Source organism: Homalodisca vitripennis, chromosome 6 (assembly GCF_021130785.1).
Source record: "Homalodisca vitripennis isolate AUS2020 chromosome 6, UT_GWSS_2.1, whole genome shotgun sequence".
Classification (NCBI taxonomy): Eukaryota; Metazoa; Arthropoda; class Insecta; order Hemiptera; family Cicadellidae; genus Homalodisca; species Homalodisca vitripennis.
Genome location: NC_060212.1, coordinates 99,717,323 through 99,736,485, shown reverse-complemented (window position 1 = coordinate 99,736,485; position 19,163 = coordinate 99,717,323). Strand labels below are relative to the sequence as shown.

General features: G+C 35.2%; 1 protein-coding gene across 4 annotated transcripts in view; it reads right to left on the bottom strand.

Moving 5' to 3' along the window:
• LOC124364643 (laminin subunit alpha-1) overlaps nt 1-19,163 on the bottom strand; it is a 180,843-nt gene that overhangs the window by 42,156 nt on the left and 119,524 nt on the right. For all 4 annotated transcript variants that reach the window (XM_046820269.1, XM_046820271.1, XM_046820270.1 and 1 more), the window contains exons 11-28: nt 18,432-18,660; nt 17,165-17,376; nt 15,858-16,045; nt 14,065-14,171; nt 13,255-13,432; nt 10,394-10,500; nt 9,579-9,759; nt 9,175-9,314; nt 8,730-8,957; nt 7,616-7,858; nt 6,550-6,723; nt 6,285-6,454; nt 6,059-6,193; nt 5,564-5,813; nt 5,020-5,216; nt 3,931-4,124; nt 2,081-2,334; nt 906-1,017 (exon numbers count right to left, since the gene is read on the bottom strand). In XM_046820269.1, coding sequence (XP_046676225.1) covers nt 906-1,017; nt 2,081-2,334; nt 3,931-4,124; nt 5,020-5,216; nt 5,564-5,813; nt 6,059-6,193; nt 6,285-6,454; nt 6,550-6,723; nt 7,616-7,858; nt 8,730-8,957; nt 9,175-9,314; nt 9,579-9,759; nt 10,394-10,500; nt 13,255-13,432; nt 14,065-14,171; nt 15,858-16,045; nt 17,165-17,376; nt 18,432-18,660 — 3,299 coding nt within the window. The remainder of the gene's footprint in view (nt 1-905; nt 1,018-2,080; nt 2,335-3,930; nt 4,125-5,019; nt 5,217-5,563; nt 5,814-6,058; nt 6,194-6,284; nt 6,455-6,549; nt 6,724-7,615; nt 7,859-8,729; nt 8,958-9,174; nt 9,315-9,578; nt 9,760-10,393; nt 10,501-13,254; nt 13,433-14,064; nt 14,172-15,857; nt 16,046-17,164; nt 17,377-18,431; nt 18,661-19,163) is intronic.

The following is a 19,163-nucleotide window of genomic DNA, read 5'->3' as shown; positions in this document are numbered from 1 at the left end:
CAGTAATACAATATTTGATAACTGTAATGATCTATAAATAAAATCTGATCTTGTTAATCGATCAATACATAGTAATAATTCATTATATTCCATAGAACATTGTTTCCTAACTATCGTTTAAAAAGATACCTCATGTCATTATCTAATAGCATGTATATATAAGTCCTTGTTATGTAAAAGAGTATAATTAATGTTAATATGCAACCCTTTGCAGTAAGAAGGCCCCAAATATGGCCTCACCTTATTTCTCGCTCAGCTCAATTTAGTCTTAAATATAGTTAGATATATTTAGTCTTTAGATATAGCTTAGCTTTTAAACAAACCACGTAATATTCAATTTAAGCTATAGGCTGATCTGTTTTTAAAATATTTTTATTTGCATAATAAATATACAATCAGTCTCAGTAGACAGGATACACTATAGCAACTACAGTGACACTGATAGTTGGATAGAAAATAACTTTGAACAATGTGTACTACTGTATGTGCTGCAAATAGATAAATATTAATTTAGTTACTTATTTGGCCAAGAGATTGCAGCACTTTTCAGCCACAACTGGTTAAGGATTGAATTTTATAACTGTGCAATACAGTGGGGCCACACTTAGTGGCCTGCTGAGCTGAGGGACAGGACACGGTCATAAATCAAAGACCTGAGGCAGAGAACATCCCATGGTCACTGATGTGGTCTGGTGATATGAGAGGACAATCATATGAATTTGATGCTGATCGCAAAGGGTTAAAAGTTATAAAACTATATCATTTAATAATGCAAGATTTGGTTGTTTAAACAAACACATGTATGTTCGTTGTCAATCATTCTCAGTTACATTTATTACAACAATCAGGTTTAGAACACTATAGTAAAGTATAACTATTTTTTCAGCAGCAATTAAAGTAACTACCTTTGTTTTCCGCATCCATCTCCTTTATTTCGGAAAACAAACTGTCAGCTTCGGTTTTGGTGTCAAAAGCATTAAAGTTTGTTGTGTTGCACAGCTTTTCCATTTTCTTCGCCTGAAAATAAAAACCTGATGAAATATTTGTGCATAAAAAAGATAAACATGTAGCAAAAAAGGTGTGCTAATATACATAATAGACCCTATAGAACATTAAAAGAGAAATTTTGAAAAATACTAAGGTCTCCTTAATGTTATATGTTAGGGCTTATTTTAATAATAAAAGAAGGCAATGTTAAGAAATGGTTATTTGCTGCAGACCAAAATGTTTAGTCCCACACTCAAGCCTAAAAATGTAACTAATAATTTAATTAATATCACTCAGGTCAACATCACAACAATAGACATTGTCCAAGTTAAACATGTTCACTGACACATTTAATCATCTTAAAGTTTTCATGATCTTCTTCACAGAATTAAATACTTAGAGTAAATAAAATATATAATCTTCATATGAGACATGAAATCAAATATTGATTGAGACCTGTCCAATATAAAAACTAGTAAACTTATAACAAATTATCTTGGATTCAATACTCACTTCAGAAGCTTCCTGTAGCATGAAACCAAATGGAACACGATTGGTAAATAATATATCACAGATGAAGGAAAGTTAAAAAAAAAGAAATTCTACTGAATCAGTAATATTAATAGATATACATACTATAATATACAGTGGTCCCACAAAAACATTTATAAGTTTAAGCTTCCATGACAAGCTCATTTTGGCCGATTTTGAAACTTTACACACTTTTCAATTACAATATCAAGAATGGAAGAGTTAAATGTACAACTCTCTCATATTTGCAGAAGCAGAATGGTGTTCAAACATAATATTTAAAATTAACTGCATAAATGTTTTATTAGGCTCACAAAATAAACTGTTATTGCTACAAATGTAATTTGAGTTAACTTTTTGTAGCTATCTCATAAGAATAATATGAATAATGATTTTTGTTGTGTCATTGAAGAGACTAGTATGAAGCATTGTACCACTAATATAACGATTAATTTATGAATCCTACAAGCAAAAATCAGACTATGTGCTCTGCACAGATCGAACCAGTTTTCATTGTACTCCTTGCTTAATGAATAAAACTATTAAACGTCCTCTGTATTACCTTATTGAGAAGCTGTTTGACTTTCTTGCTGATATCCTCGTCAATTTTGGCGGGTAAGTTCTGCACGGCACGCGAGGCGTTCTTGTACTGCTCCAGCAATAGCTGGTGGTCCATTGTACGATGCTCCAGGGCAAACAGCTGTTCCCATGGTGGGGCCAGTCCCCCACTCTCCAGGTGCCCCGCCTTGTCAGCCAACTCGGCTGCCAGCAACTCCGTCTTGTCCAGGAGCAGCCCCGTACACCCATCATCACAACCTGTACATAGCAACAAACATAAGTGATCATAGTGTTAACAAACGGTATTTAATTTTACCTTGTGGACAGCAGCACAAATTTATAATTTCAGGAATTAATTTTAAATCTGGCTAATTTTTACTTGTTTGGATACTAAAAATCCTTTCAAAATCTGTTTTCTTAATCGCTATAATATTTGCTGATGAAGCGAATGACTGGCTGATGGAGACCCTACTACTCAATGATGAATTTATGAAAGAAGGAACACTGAAAGACATGGGCGTACACAAGGAGTTCTCAGGGGGCAAAGCCCTCCCCACAAAGTTTTATTGACAAACATTAAAACTGCTCCCAGTAGTTTGTTTTAAGCTAAAACATATTTATGAGGTCTTAAAGCTCAACAATTTCCCAGAGGAAGATTTCCGAGCCCCTGTTATTGGAGGGTACTTCAATCCCCTAAACTACCTCCGATTTCAGGCCCCTCCAGAATAATTTTCTGTATACACCACTGCTGAAAGAAGACACTCTTTTTAAATACTGACTACTAATGTAACTACATGACAGATTACTAATTTCCATGATTATGTAAATAAAGAAATTGTCTATTGCCTATATGTCTTAATCATTTATAAACTGCACACATTACAAAAATTTATTGTTACACGCTTAGGATTCCAAAAGAAATTTTTGAAAATTTAAAAGACATGAATAAGACATTGTTTATCAAATAAAATGTAACACATCTTATAAGAGAAATTTAACCTTTTCAGGAGTAGGAACTTTCGCATATTTTTAGGTATTTTTAGGTTATGTGTTATTGGGATTTAAATGGTTATTTGCAATTTAAAATCTATCCTTTTGGTCATGGTTAAATAATAAATGCCTCATAGAATATAAAATAATATAAATATAAAATAAAATAAAATTTTTTTAATAGTAAGTTCATTAAAATGTACATTAATAAATGAAAATAAAGAGATTATATTTTATTCTAAGAACGAGAGGCAAACTCTGTTCTAGCCTCCAGTCAAAGTAGGCAGGAAAGAGCACGCACGAAGAGCTAGCAACATACTTTAGCTCCTCCCACTCCAACAGTTATCCTCTGGAATTGGTTAGACCTATTGATCCTGCATAATTTAAATTGTTTGTGTTAAGACTATGTTTTAAATCAGTATTTATATCTCGTTTTGAAACATATGAAAACATTTTATTCTATACCAAAACGTAATCCTTTTGTTCTGGACAGCATCAATATGCTTTTCAATCAATACAAGCATTGAACAAAGAAACAATTACAATGTGTACTCACTGGAGCAGCCTCTGTCTGTGAGAATGTGGCGTGCCTGACAAGCATTGAACAAAGAAACAATAGCAATGTGTACTCACTGGAGCAGCCTGTTTCTGTGAGAATGTGGCGTGCCTGACAAGCATTGAACAAAGAAACAATAGCAATGTGTACTCACTGGAGCAGCCTCTGTCTGTGAGAATGTGGCGTGCCTGACAAGCATTGAACAAAGAAACAATAGCAATGTGTACTCACTGGAGCAGCCTCTGTCTGTGAGAATGTGGCGTGCCTGACAAGCATTGAACAAAGAAACAATAGCAATGTGTACTCACTGGAGCAGCCTCTGTCTGTGAGAATGTGGCGTGCCTGACACTGGCTGCAGTCTCGCCCAGAGATGCCAGGCCTGCAGTTGCATTGTCCTGATTCCTCGTGACACACGTCACTCACACTGCCATTGGGGTCACACTCGCACGCCACACACGAGCCCCCGGGCCGCCACGGGTACCCGTACCACCCGTAGCTGCACCTGTCGGTAACATAGCATGTCTTAATGTTACTAACAAATATTTATTAGAAGTGTGTATAACTATTCTATATTAGAGAGCAGGGTCAACTTTACCAACCCAGACCTTTTCTTTTAATGTCAGAGACATTATGTTGCGACATTGAAATATGTTGCGTTCACTGAGAACTTTCAATAATGATAAAAAAGATTACTGGTTTTTCAATTTTGGAGTACTAAGTACAAATTTAAACTTTTTAATCTGTTTTGTTGTAATTGACAATGTACTCAAAGGGTTTTAAATATTACATTTCCAACAATGTTCCAATTTCATGTCTTTGGATCAAGAACAGATAAGTTAGATCTTCCAATTTGATAAAAGTAAACTTGCTCTTCCTATTATCAAAACTGAATATGCCTTTTGTCCTCTTTATTCAATAAAATACTCTTCAATAATTCACTTTAAGTCAAATACTTAGTAAATAATTTGTACCAGTTTGCCTAGGTCCTAAAATATTATAGGTAAAACTTTGAATAATTTTGTTTAACATGTTCAACAGGTTGATCAGTTTTAAAACTCATTCATATCATTTTTACTTTATGAGCCACAGGTATAATATGATATGCAAAACTTTGGGGATTATTCAGTGTTAAAATGTTAAGTAAATGGCAAATTGGTTGTTTTATTAAAACAGCAATTTATAATATATAATAATAAATTTGCTTTCAACCTCTGGGTAAGTTACTAACAAATAAAAACAATAATTAGGATGATTAAAGATTAATTAATGGTGCTTTGTGTCAATTAAAAATAATTGTATAGCTAAGTGTTTTCTTCGTTGGTTTCAAGTAATGACCTTGTTAACTACAAGTATATTTATATGAGTCCAGATACTACAATAACAAGAAAGTTGACTACCTGTCACACAATTTCCCAGTGTAGCCCTCCTTGCAGGCACAAAAGGGTTCCTGGCCAGCTCGGATGTCACATCGGAATGCAAAGTTCTGCTCAACAGAAGGGCAAGGGCAGGGCTTGCAGCCACCAAGATCAGGGTTGCCGTAGAAACCCTCAGCACAGTCCCCACAGTGGTGGCCCCCGGTGTTGTCTGAACAGTCCTGATAGAAGAAAGGATTTATTATATATGAAAAGTAAAACAAGACTCAGTATTCCAAGTGTTAAAGTAGGAAAGCTAATATGTCAAATGAATTGTCAAATCCATCCCACATGAAAATTATGGATTCACACCTCTTTTATTGTTAATGAACTCAGTTTCTTTCCATACACTGTTAGAGAAATTACCCAACCGCACCTTTAATGAATACTAACTTTAATGAAAACACCTATATTAGTTAAGATGGTGCATCCGACCTTCCTTTTTCACCTGCCTCCTTATTCACTCTTTGAGTCACTAGCCACCATATTGAGACAGGTACAGTCATGGTCAAATTAAAGTGATACATACCATACAGCGCCCAGTCTCAATGTCGCAGATGTCCGAACGGTTGTTGCACTGGCACGGCTTGGACTCTCCGATAACGTTGGTCATGATGTTGGTCCATGACTTGTTGTGGTAACGGTAGAATCCTCTGGCGGAGTCTTGGCAGGATGTGGCATTGTACTGCGGTGGGCACTCACACTGCTCTATCCCATGGGCTCTTGGCAGACTGCCGGCAGGAGTCAACACTGCCTTGTCCAGCGTCACATCTTGTAATCTGGAAGATAGAGTTGAGTCCTTCTTATAATCATAAACAACTATTGTCATTTCATCAACAGTTATTGTTTGAGTTTATAATAAGACAAGAATAATTCTTCATTAATTCCATATAAGACAATCCTATAATGTAGATTTTATTTTTGTGAGACATTTCACCTTCAAGGAAACAGACCCACATAACAGTATGTATAGTCCTATAAGAATAATAATACTAAGAGATGACACCGATGAGTAAAACCTTACATAGCTCTGGTGAAATCCACTGAGTCTGAAGCCCTGATCAGGATGTGCTGCAGGTTTTGAAGTGTCACCAACAACATTTCTCTACTGACTTTACTTGTCGGGTCATTTTTCATCCTCCAGAAATGTTCGTAGAACCTGGAACAGTACAATAGTTGATCGTTTTTCTTTTCATTTATTTTAGGCTACTTCCATTAGCTTCCTTTAACTATGTGTGAGTGAAACGCACCTGACACTGTGCGTAGGCGAAGTGCTGAGCTGCATGGGATAATGTTCCAGTATGAGGTGGTTGCCCTCCATTTGTATTAGAGGGTAGGACGAGAGAACAGCTGAAGGTAGTCGAGTATTACCTCCCTCTGTCTCTACCGTGAAGCGTAAGTAGCCACCGTATGATAAGATCTGTGACATTTCCAATCATTAATAAAGTAAATGTAGGGCAAACAGTTGACACTTAATTATAAATTAAAATCTTAAAAATGTAGAATCACAAGTACCTTGTCGTCAAGAAAGTTGGATGGAAGCTGCCAGTAAACTGGAGAGTCGAAGAGGTAGCTGACTCCAATCTCCACATCCCACGCATCTCCAGGGATTATCCTCAGATTGTTGGTGATGTTCAGGCGGCTCTCGTCTCCATTTAAGCTCATCCCTCTCGACCCAGGCACTGCAAGCTGAACATGAAAATTTTAAATATCAACACAAATCATGTGTGACGGCTATTTCCAAATGACTAAGATTGTTGAATTTAAAGTGCCAATTCATTCACTTTTTCAAAAGAGAAATTCTGATTTAGCAATAACTCTAGTAATATCATGCCTGTGATTTTGTAGCAACATTGGGTGCTTTATAACTTGTCCTTTGCACAAGCAGCGTTTGGCTTAATCGTCTGTGTGATAAACAATTGAAAAAAGTAAATGAAATACAGAATGAGAAAGTGACAGAGAAAGGCAGATATATTGAACTGCTAGAGAGACAGGATTTTTGCAAGATCCCCCACATCAATTTCATGGAGCACATGCATCTACTTGCAATTGCAATAAGATGTACAACCACTTTTGGAACATGTGGCATTGTGTCCAAAATTGTATGTTTCTCGTGCACAAGCGCAAGTCACAAGATGCATGGTACAAACCCTGAATTTTAACATTTACATTTTACAAAAACAAAATAAGTAAAAACAAGTTAAATTAAATGTCCAAGTTATATTTCTTCCCACATGTTATATTGTGAACCTATTATTTTGTTCTGGTAATTTGTGTTCCATATCTAGCATAATCTATAAGCAAAACACATGTAGTAGTCCAGATAAGTTCATAACATTTTTTTATTTAAATCCATGCATTTTCGCTAAAAATAAATGTACGTACAATAAAACAACAAGGTTCAGGAAATTTTAGTTGAAAGGATTAATCATTGCTTCAAATTAGTGGCCTAATAATTATACACCCTCCACGGAATTTGCTAAGCCGTAAAAAATCACTTCTACATTTCATATGAAGTGAGTGTACTGGTTTTCTGCTATAAAACAACCAATCTGTTCCATTTTTTATATTTGCCACTCACATTTATATAGCAGACTTCCTGCGTGTTGACAGGGAAAGCATTCTCGGTGCCAGTGATGTTGTCATAGATGATGCTGAGGGCCCGAGGTCTAGGAGTGCGCACCTGTGTCCACGTGCTCTCAGCTTCTCGGCACTGCGTAGTTCTGTTGAAGCAGAAGCACTGGACACATCCGTCTGGCTGCTCCTCCATCAGGCCGAACGTCCCAGCCTTGCACTCTCCGCACTTCCTCCCTGCAGCGTTGCTCTACAACAATAAGTGTATTCATATTTTATCACGATTCATACTCACAACTGAAAATACTAACAGATTATTCAAGACCAAGTTTGTAACATACCTGTTTGTCTTTTTATAGCAATCCACAAATGTTCAATATGAATCAAAACCGATCACAACAATGAACTAACAAAACTTTTGTGGAGCTCTAAGCATTCTGATTCATCCCTCAAGATACACCGTTACATACCCCTTGAGCCTCACAAATGGGATGCTTAGCTGTGGATGTGTTTGGTACTTTCCATTTCAATCAGTTCATAACATTTTTTATGTTAAATTTTATGCTGTTTACTACAGTTTTATACATTTACACTATTGAATTTCCACAAATCATTTATATACTGCAGTAGTTTTGTCAAAATATGGAAGGAACCAAGGTCATTACATAAATTTCAAGCCATATTTATCAGATTGTAATATTATTTGAATATAACAATTTTAAGATGTGAATATATACCCTAAGAACTAAGAATCCCAACTAAGGATGGTGGTGAGAAGGATAGAACACTCCCTACCCAAAAACTTCAAAACAATTTAAAAATATAGGTATAGCAGCAATCTAACTTGTTTGAAATACAGCTGTTAAATGTTTTGCTTTGAATTAGGCCTATCTGATTAATTCAAATCTATATTTTATTCCATGCCCCAGGATTGGTGTACTCCTCAATCAGTTTTATCCCTCCCCCAAAGCCTTCCTAGTTACACCACTGATCTTTGTCACAAAATTTTCTTGCATAGTACTGAATCAATCAATAAATTCTATGCTTTTCACAATTTCTGAATGTCAGTTGTGAATTTTAAAAGTTGTTGTGTTATATATTAAACTGTAAATGTAACTGACCTTACAGGGACACTGCCCATTGTCATCACAAACACAGACTCCTCCAGGGCAATGTTGAGGGTTGGTTCCAGCTCTGTTGCAGTCACAAGGTCGGCACTGAGGGAACCCGTAGTAGCCTCTGGCACAGCTGTTACACTGGGCACCGGCGTATCCTTCGTGGCACTTACAGTGACCGGATACTTCATTACACTGGAGCCCAATGGATCCGTGTGGTTCACAGTTGCACGGCTGTAACCAGACATTTACACATGTAAGTATCTCTAACAATCTTGTCATGCCATTCAACAGTTTTGTGCTCACAAGGACAATAAGCCAACATTCTGTGGATGCATGCAGTCAACCCACTTCATGTGAGCATTGTATTACATCACAGATCTTAGCATAACTTTAAACTGTTTTCTCCCAAATGGTTTAAATCCTACATCCCAGATCCACAGTTACTGACCTTGCATCCTCTGACAGCCTGGTGTCCCCAACAGTTCGGCAGACAGTACTGACACTCTGGCCCCTGAGTGTACGGAGGACAAACACAACGTCCAGTGTCTGGATCACAGATGTGTCCAGGTTTGTTACAAATGTCACATTCTGGAACAGTCAAAATGTTTTTGTTACAAGTTAGTTAAAGACTCCTGAGATTGTATACAAGTTTTATTACATGGTAATTAGTGACTCCTAAGATTGTGTTCAAGTTTTGTTACATGTTAATGAGTGACTCCTGAGATTGTATACAAGTTTTGTTACATGGTAATTAGTGACTTTTGAGATTGTATACAAGGTTTATTACATGGTAAGTAATGACTTCTGAGACAGTATACAAGGTTTGTTCTAATACATATTTATGCCTCCAACCTGCGCATCCGTAGACAGAAAGTCCATAGAAGAGAGGAAGGCACTGGTTACACTTCAGGCCCCCAACACCAGGCTTACAGTAACATTGTCCGTTAGATGCATCACAGGAGCTGTTCACAGAGCCGATATCATCACAGTTGCAGGGCAGACACCCTCCTTCTTGCAGTCCCCACCAACCGACCTGTAACAAACAGGTTTTTCATGAGTCATTTGTACATTAATGGTTTCTATCTTTTGTTAAGTAACTCAGTAAATTCTGAGAACAAAAACAAAGGTCAGAGTTACTTAAGACTTCAGAATGTCTCCAATGGATAGCACCACTGTACACACTAGTCTACTTATTAGAAAGTGATATTGGTAATATTTTTATAAAAATGAATAAAAGCAATCATTAATCACTGATAATGATAAGTTCTCTTATTTTGAGCCATTCCTACAACAGACATCATATGACGTCAATATTCATTATGTTCAGTTTTATGTACTATTTTGCATGTTTTTCACAAAGCATGTCTAACCTTAGCAGCTGCCACGAAAAAGTAAGCAATGAATACAGCTGGAAATGTTATTATACTTCAGGAGCATAAGTACCATAAATAACTTTTAAAACCTTGACAATTGGACTCTACAAACCTGTGAAACTTACAAATTACCGTTACTTTTTGAACACACCTCATAAAGCACATGCCAGGTCTGATCTTTTTAAAAAAATCGAAAGGTTCCAATAAAAACAACAGAAAATGAAAATATTACAATAATAGTTACAGTAGAAGAACAGGTTATAGTTGAGATGATATTATCTAGTAGACTGTTACCTGACACTGATCACACGCTCGGCCCACGATGTTGTCAAGACATTCACACTGGCCTGTGTCTATGTCACACTCTTGACTCAACGACCCCAATTGGTTGCATCCACAATCTGTAATGTGGTCAAAGAACCAAGTAAATTTCACTTGTTTAAATAGTCAACTATTTTTTTTTATTATCTAGACAAATTATCCTTTTTATTAACAAACTCCTAACAAGTGGACAGACACACAGACAGACTACGGTAAAGGTATAGTGCCAGCTCTCTTATTGATAGCAAAATGAACAAAATTTCAAATCATACCTCTATTTTTTTTAAGATACTCTGAAAAATGTTAGGATGCACTAATGCTCAGCCAAATTAACCACATTTTCAAGCATGTATGTTGTGTGTAATTTGTTCTAGAGGTGTCATATGGACAGACGGACATAAGTACAATTTTGTGATGCTTTGCTAACATTTTATCAAGACTAATATTTTAGAGGATTTCAGCTTTAATTTAAATAACTAAATATTTCCCTCCGATAAAACTTGACAATTTGCATTTTGTCTTCCTATCTGACAATAATATCAATGCAGTGTTATGAAGACACTTTTCTCTAGCTTAAAGCTGATTTCAAACAAAAGCAAACTGCTAACAAAGGTTGTACTAACTTCAGAGGTGTGTCTAAAATGCTAGTAATAGTACCATTCATACAGATGAGTTTGTTTAGTTCTATTCGTCTTATTTTAAATGCTTTTTAATGGAGAAGTTGTAAATTGTTTGATTGTTTTCTGTATGCGTGTTGTTATTGTTGCATTTTTAATTCTATATTCTACTTGTATTTTATAAACTTGTGAATTTATATTCTACTAGCGGGCCCGGCGCGCTTTGCTGCGCATTTCAATAATTTTTTGCAAAAGTTGCCCGCGGCTTCGCACGCAATTTCCCGTTGAAAACAGTACACTATATTCACTTATTCTTTTTCTATCACATTCTAAACATTGCTGAGATAATTGATAGTCGTTCCATCGTGAGCCTCTTGGGCGTATTATGAAGGTATGTACCATATTCCTGCCTCTATCTAGCTGTTACCCACGGCTTCGCACGCAAATCTTAAGAACCGAAGTCCTTATATTACTTAGTAAATTTTTTTTTTTTACTATAATAAATTTTAGATTAAATTAGTTATATCTCCGATGCCACGATTGAGCTTGCTTTGTTGTCTCGATCGAGAGAATATGTACACACGGAGTTTTGAGAACCATACTTCTGTCAAAAAAAACAACTAAGGTTGATTTTATAACATTCTTTATATTTGTAGCCAACGTAAGATAGTAATTATGATATCTGCATTACTCTTCTGATCAAGCATGAGCATGGTTTATATTAAATAAATATTGCAGTTAAAGGTGAATTTTTACGTCAAATTTGAATTGTATTATCTGGATAGTAAAGTCTATGTTTAACAGTGATTGCAAAAACAGTTTAAACAAAATTTGTCGTTTCTCTTAAGCTTACTCTATGCTTTAAAACTATAAGTGTAATATATGTTTACAAAGAACAGCTGATTAAAAATTTGAAAAGACGTTAACATATGTTTGCTGCAATGCATTTCTTATGGGTATTTCTGTAACCAGTGGGGCGGAATCCTGAATCGGGAAAGGGATGGGCATAGCTTATAAACCTTCTCCGTGGAAAAATACATATACGTACAAATTTTCATCATGATCGGTCCAATAGTTCACGATTCCATAAAGGACAAACATACAAACATTCATTTTTATATATATAGATATCAATGGCACATGTAAGATATTATTTCAGGGGGAGCTGATACATTGAGTGGCTTAGGAAGTAAAAATACCCTCCAAAAACAAAGGCTTAGGAATCTTGACCAGGAAAATTTTTGAGCCTTAAAATCTCATAAATGTGTTTGTTCTAGCTTAAAGTAGTGCAATTTCAATGTTAGTCTCAAAATTTGGGGGGGAGGGGCTATGAACTCTTCCTGACTTTTAACAGTATTTTCTACTTGGACTAGAAGCCTCTTAACTCTTAGAACGCTAAATATAAATTTCTGTACTTCCCCCTAGCATGCAACACAATAAAAAAATATTTTTTAATTTGTTTAAGTTTTACTTTAATTTAGGTTTCTAAAGTTATAGTAGGACAAAAAAAATATAAAACCTGAATATTTTTAATGATTTTTATATTTATGTATGTTTTATAATGTTACTGATGAATTGATCATCATGTAACATTTTGTAACATCATGTAACATTTCATCATCTGGGTTAGCCGGTTTTATAATTAATTTAATATAAAACTAAAAAGAATTACCCAAACACAGACACAATAATTTATTTCAAAGAAATAAACTCCTATTAGCCACAACATTAGACAGGAACAAAGCTCACGAGAGTTGTACTGGTGCTCTCCAGCATTAAGTCCACAGTGACAGTCAGTAGCTACAAAAACAGTTTCGGATCGATAACAGGAAGCCAAGAACAATGAATGGAACGCAGCTGTGGTCTGACGTTGTCAACACTCTAGTGCATTCTATCACCGGTTTTACAAACTAAAATTCATGGGAATAACAATAACTTAAATTACAAGATTTCCCGTCATACGCGTTTGCGCAAATTTAAACATGTGAGATTTCCTGTAATATGCGTGGGAAAGATTAATTAGTTGCCACAGATTAAACTTTGACTTTGCATGTTCCTGTGTAAGCTGCTGTACTTTGACTTTGTCAGTGGTTGTAAAACATTAAATGACAATTTATTGAGATTACGATTGGGTATTTATACTTGGGACAAACTCCATTAATGAGAATATATTACTGTATCACAGTAGAAGGTAGGAAGTGTTGGAAAGTGACTCACCACTACACCCTGTCACAGAGAACCTGTAGTGGCGGGGGAGGCAGAAGGAGCAGTCGGCACCACCCACCCCCGGGTGGCAGGGACAGTAGCCACTCAGCGGGTCACACAGAGCACTGGTAGAGCCCACACTGTCACACTTGCAGGGCACACAGCCCGCAGTCACGTTGCCTAGGCCTGGCTGCACACAGAGCACAAAGTCAGCCTCTATCGAGTTCCGTTTTATATAATAATATACAATGTAATTTTATTCAATGTAGTCAACTTCTTTAAAGATTTTTTTACTAAAGATAGAAACACAATTCTATTCTAAATTTCTTTTTTCATGATACATTCCATCCTTCTTACACTATACACTAATACTAAAGTGTTAATACATAAATAAATCTTCCGTAGTGTGGAAAAAACAATACATTTTACAGTACATTGATAAATGCAAATTATAAAAATAACAAGTAACTAATAACAATCAGCAAATAACAATGGAAAACGTAAAGTAAAACATTTTCCCATTAGTTTATTTTTAATATATCTTTTAAATGAAGAAAGGGAGAGTTCTTTTATTTTTATTAAATTTTTGTTATTCTTATACTTTTAGATCATACAAAAATTTTAATCCTTTAACTAATTTTGCGTAATTATAGCAATATTATTCAAATTTGCATATACAATTTATTTTTAGAAATAATACTATTTTCTACCATTCACTATATTTCGGTCTTGTAATTTACTATATATAGAAAACTAATCAATTAATGTGAGTCTTACAAAAGTTGTGCAGTAAGAAATTGTTTTAGAAGTGTTGGAACTCACATGACAACTGTTGCAGCTTCTGCCATCAAAAAGTTCCTTGCACTCACACTGGCCAGTCTGAGGGTGACAATCTGCACTCACAGAGCCGATGTCACTGCACTCACAAGCTGAAACAACATCAACAACATGTAACAAGTGCTACTCGTATCAGGAGATAATAATGAGTCTTATCAGAAAACTTCATCTTATTGATTTTCAGTGAAAAATCTTTTCGTTGTAACTTTCATTTTTCACTAAAAGAAAAAGCAGATCATTTCATCCTTCTTATAACTGTATACTTGTGTATATAAATGAGATTTATCAATACAATTTATTTTCTTTTCTTTACATATAGATAGTAATACATTCAGTTCAATTGAATTTTGTTATGTTTTTAGTTTGGTGGAATAAATTTAATTAACTTAAGCCAACAAATAAAAGAGGAAGCAATTCCTTATGCAACTTGAATTTGCAAACTCTTACGAACGAGTTTGGTTCAAAAATACATTAATATAACATAAATTTATGATATAGTCTACACAATAAAAATAATATTTATGATGGTAAAAATAACAAAAGAGAATGATTTTGTGCTTAGAATACAGTGACTGTTGCTGAACTCTAAACACAAAACCGTTCTTTTTTTTGTCAACAATCACAACAAGAAAAAGATAAAAATTGAATAAATTTAAAATGAAATATATTTTAAGATAAGCTGAAAAAATAGAGACAAAGAGTTTATACATTTTAAACAGGTGCTAGATTTTAGTCTGAATTAAGCAGAATGGCATTCTGGTAACTCTCTCAGAAAACAATAATTTGGTTTGGTTTGTGTGAGAAACTTTCCTCTGCACTTCAGACATGCACAAGAAACATTGTCCTGAGGCCACATACTTTAACGTTTTCTGGGGGAGGGACCCCTGAATCCCTTTTTTGGGTTGGTCCAAGAACCCTATTCCGTCATACACTCCAGAACCAAAAGTTACAATTTCGCCAAGTCCTGTTCTATAAATTGAGCACTGATTTCAAATACTGTAAATCATTTATGTTCATACACTCTAAAATCCATATATGGATAACTTTAACTTTCATATTGAAACAAATAAATGTCTTAATTAATTATTATAATAATTAAAATATGTCAATAAGTATGATTAACCATTTACTTTATCTAACATTATTTTCACAGGATTTTTCCGCATATTTTCCATCGTTTAATGAAACAAAAAATCAGTAACACTACGTTTCAAGAACTGCAATCTGATCTCTTCTTCAGGTAAATAACTAACCTAATACATAATACATAATTATTTACCTGAAGAAGAGATCAGATTGCAGATCTCAAAATATAGTGTTACTGATTTTTTGTTTCACTGAACGATGGCAAATGTCCTGAAAAATCCTGTTTCCTTCAAAAACCTTCCATTATCAAAAATAAACTTCAAACAAAGAATTATTTTCACATTACAGAGTCTAATTTATTACTAGGACCAAAGAGTTTTATTTATGGTCACAAACGCATGTTACGGATGAGATGAAGGAAGCTGAGGTTGGAAACAATATTAAGCACTGAAAAATTAATTTTAATCCTAATTACGGACCTTTCATCACACTGCAAAATAAACAAGCTTAGTTGACAGAAAAATATTTTCGTGTAACTGAAAGGCTGAACAAATCCATGGTCACACCCATAGATAAATGACCATTTCTAAGTCATAAATGCATTTAAAAAGAAAGCTGTGCAGTATAATGAAAATAAATTTATAACAAACTGGTTATTTTAAAAACCGGTAGCAAATCAAATTCGGACTCACGTTTGCAGTCGTAGGACGCTGGATCACCGTAATGTAGGGGTTTACACTTCTCACATCGCCAGCCCTCGGTGTTACCCTGACAACTGACACACTGGCCAGTCAGCTGATCGCAAGGTCCGTCTCCGCAGTTACAGTGCTGGCAGCTAGAGCCAGGGGTTAGGGGGTCCCCGTAGTAGCCGGGAGCACACCTGGCAACAATTATTTGTTATTTAACACGTTCACGACGTGTATCCCATTGAGTATACGCTATCTTTCACAAATGCCATCATGTCTGTGATTGGGTGCACATTGTGCTTTCGTAAAGTGCGTTGTGTGCCCAATGGGGTACATGCTACTATGCATTTCCTTATTACGTTTTTATTGTTTGGCTGTCTTGGTAGTTTGTTAAATGTGATCTCGCGCTTAAATAAATACCTAAGACTATCATGTACCATGTCGGACGCACGATTGCTTGATTTTTAAGATTAATTAATTTTTTAGGTTCCCTTTTGGTACACAGAGAAACATTTAAAAAGATATTGAAATAATTTTATTTGTAAAAAATTGAGTAGCCTACATGCATTTCTCATTATACTTAGACCTTTAATATAAAAAATATTATGGTTTTTTATATTAAAGGTATTTTTTATTTTTTATATGGCAAATAAAAAAGATCTGGCCGTTTTTTTGAATGTGTTAACAATTATTATACGCTGCTATTCATAAATGAAGCAATACTTTTTTAAGTAAATATGTGAAATATGTAGTTTTAGCTAAAAATTAAATGTAACATTGCCATTTTTTTATAACATTTACATTACTTTAACACTTTGAGTGCCGTGGTCATTTCTTAAATTCATATGTGTAAAATTCAGCCTATTACTTGTATATTTATACATTTTTACAAGCAATATTGTTGAAAAAGGATTATTTTACACATTTTTATCATTCTTTTTTATGTAATAAAGCTAGATACCATAATACCAGATAACAATACCATTACAATTAAGCTGGATTGAAAATTTGTAAAATATGTCAAACATAAAACAAAATGGGGTTTTTTTGTATTTACTTTTTATTTTGTTTATGTTTGGACTGAAAATATTGTACAATGTAAAATTTCTTTATTTGTTTTAGCTAAATATCATGTGAAAGACGATGAAAATCTAAGCAAGTTACATTTATATTATTTTTATTGACATGGAAATTGAACTCAATAATGTTACCTAAGCTAAAGTAGTTTTTCTTGAAATTGCTCTGAAGATTGAATAAAACTTAAAGATTAATTAATTTTTATCCGTCGACGTAACCTTGTTGCTGATACTCACTCCTGACAATGGCGGCCAAAGTAGCCCTGTGGACACTGAGTACACACGTAGTCGTCTGCCTCTGCATGACAACTGGGGCTGAAGTTGTTGCCGGGGACAGTCAGTGGACATGCGCAGGGTTGACAGGCTGTCGCAGACTCGAGTGTGGCATCTCCGTAGTACCCCGCAGCGCAACTTTCACAATTCGCACCCACTGTGTGGTGTAAACACTCCTGCAAGTTTCATGTGTCATAAACCGCTCATTCTGATACACGTTCCAAGAGAATGTACAAGAATGGTCTGAAAAGTTTCCAACCTCAACGTGAAGATGACAGCATTTGTTAATAACAGCTACTAAATTTCGTTGTTTATCCGTTGACAGTTACTCACCAAAGTTTCAGGCATTTTGGGTGCACAGTTTTTATGTAACAGTTGTTTGAATAAGTTGATGTGAGAGTTTTGGCACTGATTAATTACTGTAGATGAAACTTGGATACACTATTATACAATCGAAACAAAAATACAGTTCAAACAGTGGAATGCAAGATTGGAACGGGCACCAAAAAAAAGAAAAAAACAGTTTTTTTCGGACGGGAATGTGATGGAGACTGTTTTTTTGGGATAGTCATGGAGTTATTTAAATCAATTATCTTAAAAAAAAAAATTATTACAGGAGCATACTATGCATCATTACTTAGACATTACAAAGACTGTTGTCTTTGACTTTTTTATCTCTTCAGATGAACACAACTCCAGGTTCCAGGAGTTAAGTCTGTTACAGCATCAATTGCACATGCTGCACCGAGAGAAAGATGAACTTGAGCTAAACTCATCATTCACAACACATTGGCTATATAGTGAATATTTCAAAGCTCAATATTATTAATTGAGACTAAAGAATGTGTACTTCATGGGTGGACTTACGGGGGTGCGAGAGAGTGCTCTGCATCCCCAAAAGCTTTATATAAAATTTTGCACTAATACATGAGAATAAGATGCATATATAAAACGACCAGTATAATAGTGTATGACTATTAATAATGTGTGTCGGTCTGGCGCATTCCTGTGATATATAAAGAAACAATGCTGAACAAAATATATAAAAATTAGTCAGTCTCAAATTAACACGTACTTTTTATGTTTGCATTACAAACTGAAACATCTATGACCCTCCACTATGTTCGCAACGACCTAAATCCACCCATAATGTACTTTATAAAGATACTACAATCAAGTGTACCAATCATGACTCGGCTAAATGTTGGATGTGAGCGATAGTAACACTGACCCCACACTGCCCAGTGACTGGGTTGCAGGTCTCTGCATGTCCGTGACAGTTGCACTTTGAGCAGACGGCGTGGTGGCGCTCTCCGTCAGACAGTATACGAGCGAAGCCGAAGTCACAGAGCTCACAGGACAAGCCCTTGTACCCGACAGGACAATGGCACTGCTCCACATAGCCTACTGCGGTACCCCCGAGTCCGAGCACTCCTGTCTCCATTGATGCGAATGCCAAGCTGTCACATCACAATTATTTGTTATACAACCATTCAGAGCTGTCCACATATTATTACTCCTTTCATCATAAAAACTAATGAATCAAATTTTATTGCATCAAAGTAACTGACAAAGTAACACTGATCTAATGTTTGACAACTCCTTACCAACAACCAGTGGCCAACTAGATCATACTTCACCTTGTGAATTAATTTGTCAACTCTGAATATGGCAATAGTGATAAATTCTGTACTCCTTAACCGCTAGCGGTTTTGTTTTTTTAACTTTGTAATATCTTATTTTGTTGAATTTTTCTGTTTGCTTTTTTACAGAGACAGGTTTGTAGAATTTAGTTAGATATATACTTTTTTATGCAAACAATTATTGCAGATTGTTTCAGAAGTCAATAATAAAACATTTTGTCTAATAAACATTGGTCTATACGTGCCTCCTCCTGAGAATTTCAATAAAGTCAAAGCTATGAAAGTCAATATTACATTCAGTCTATCACATTCTACTCAGG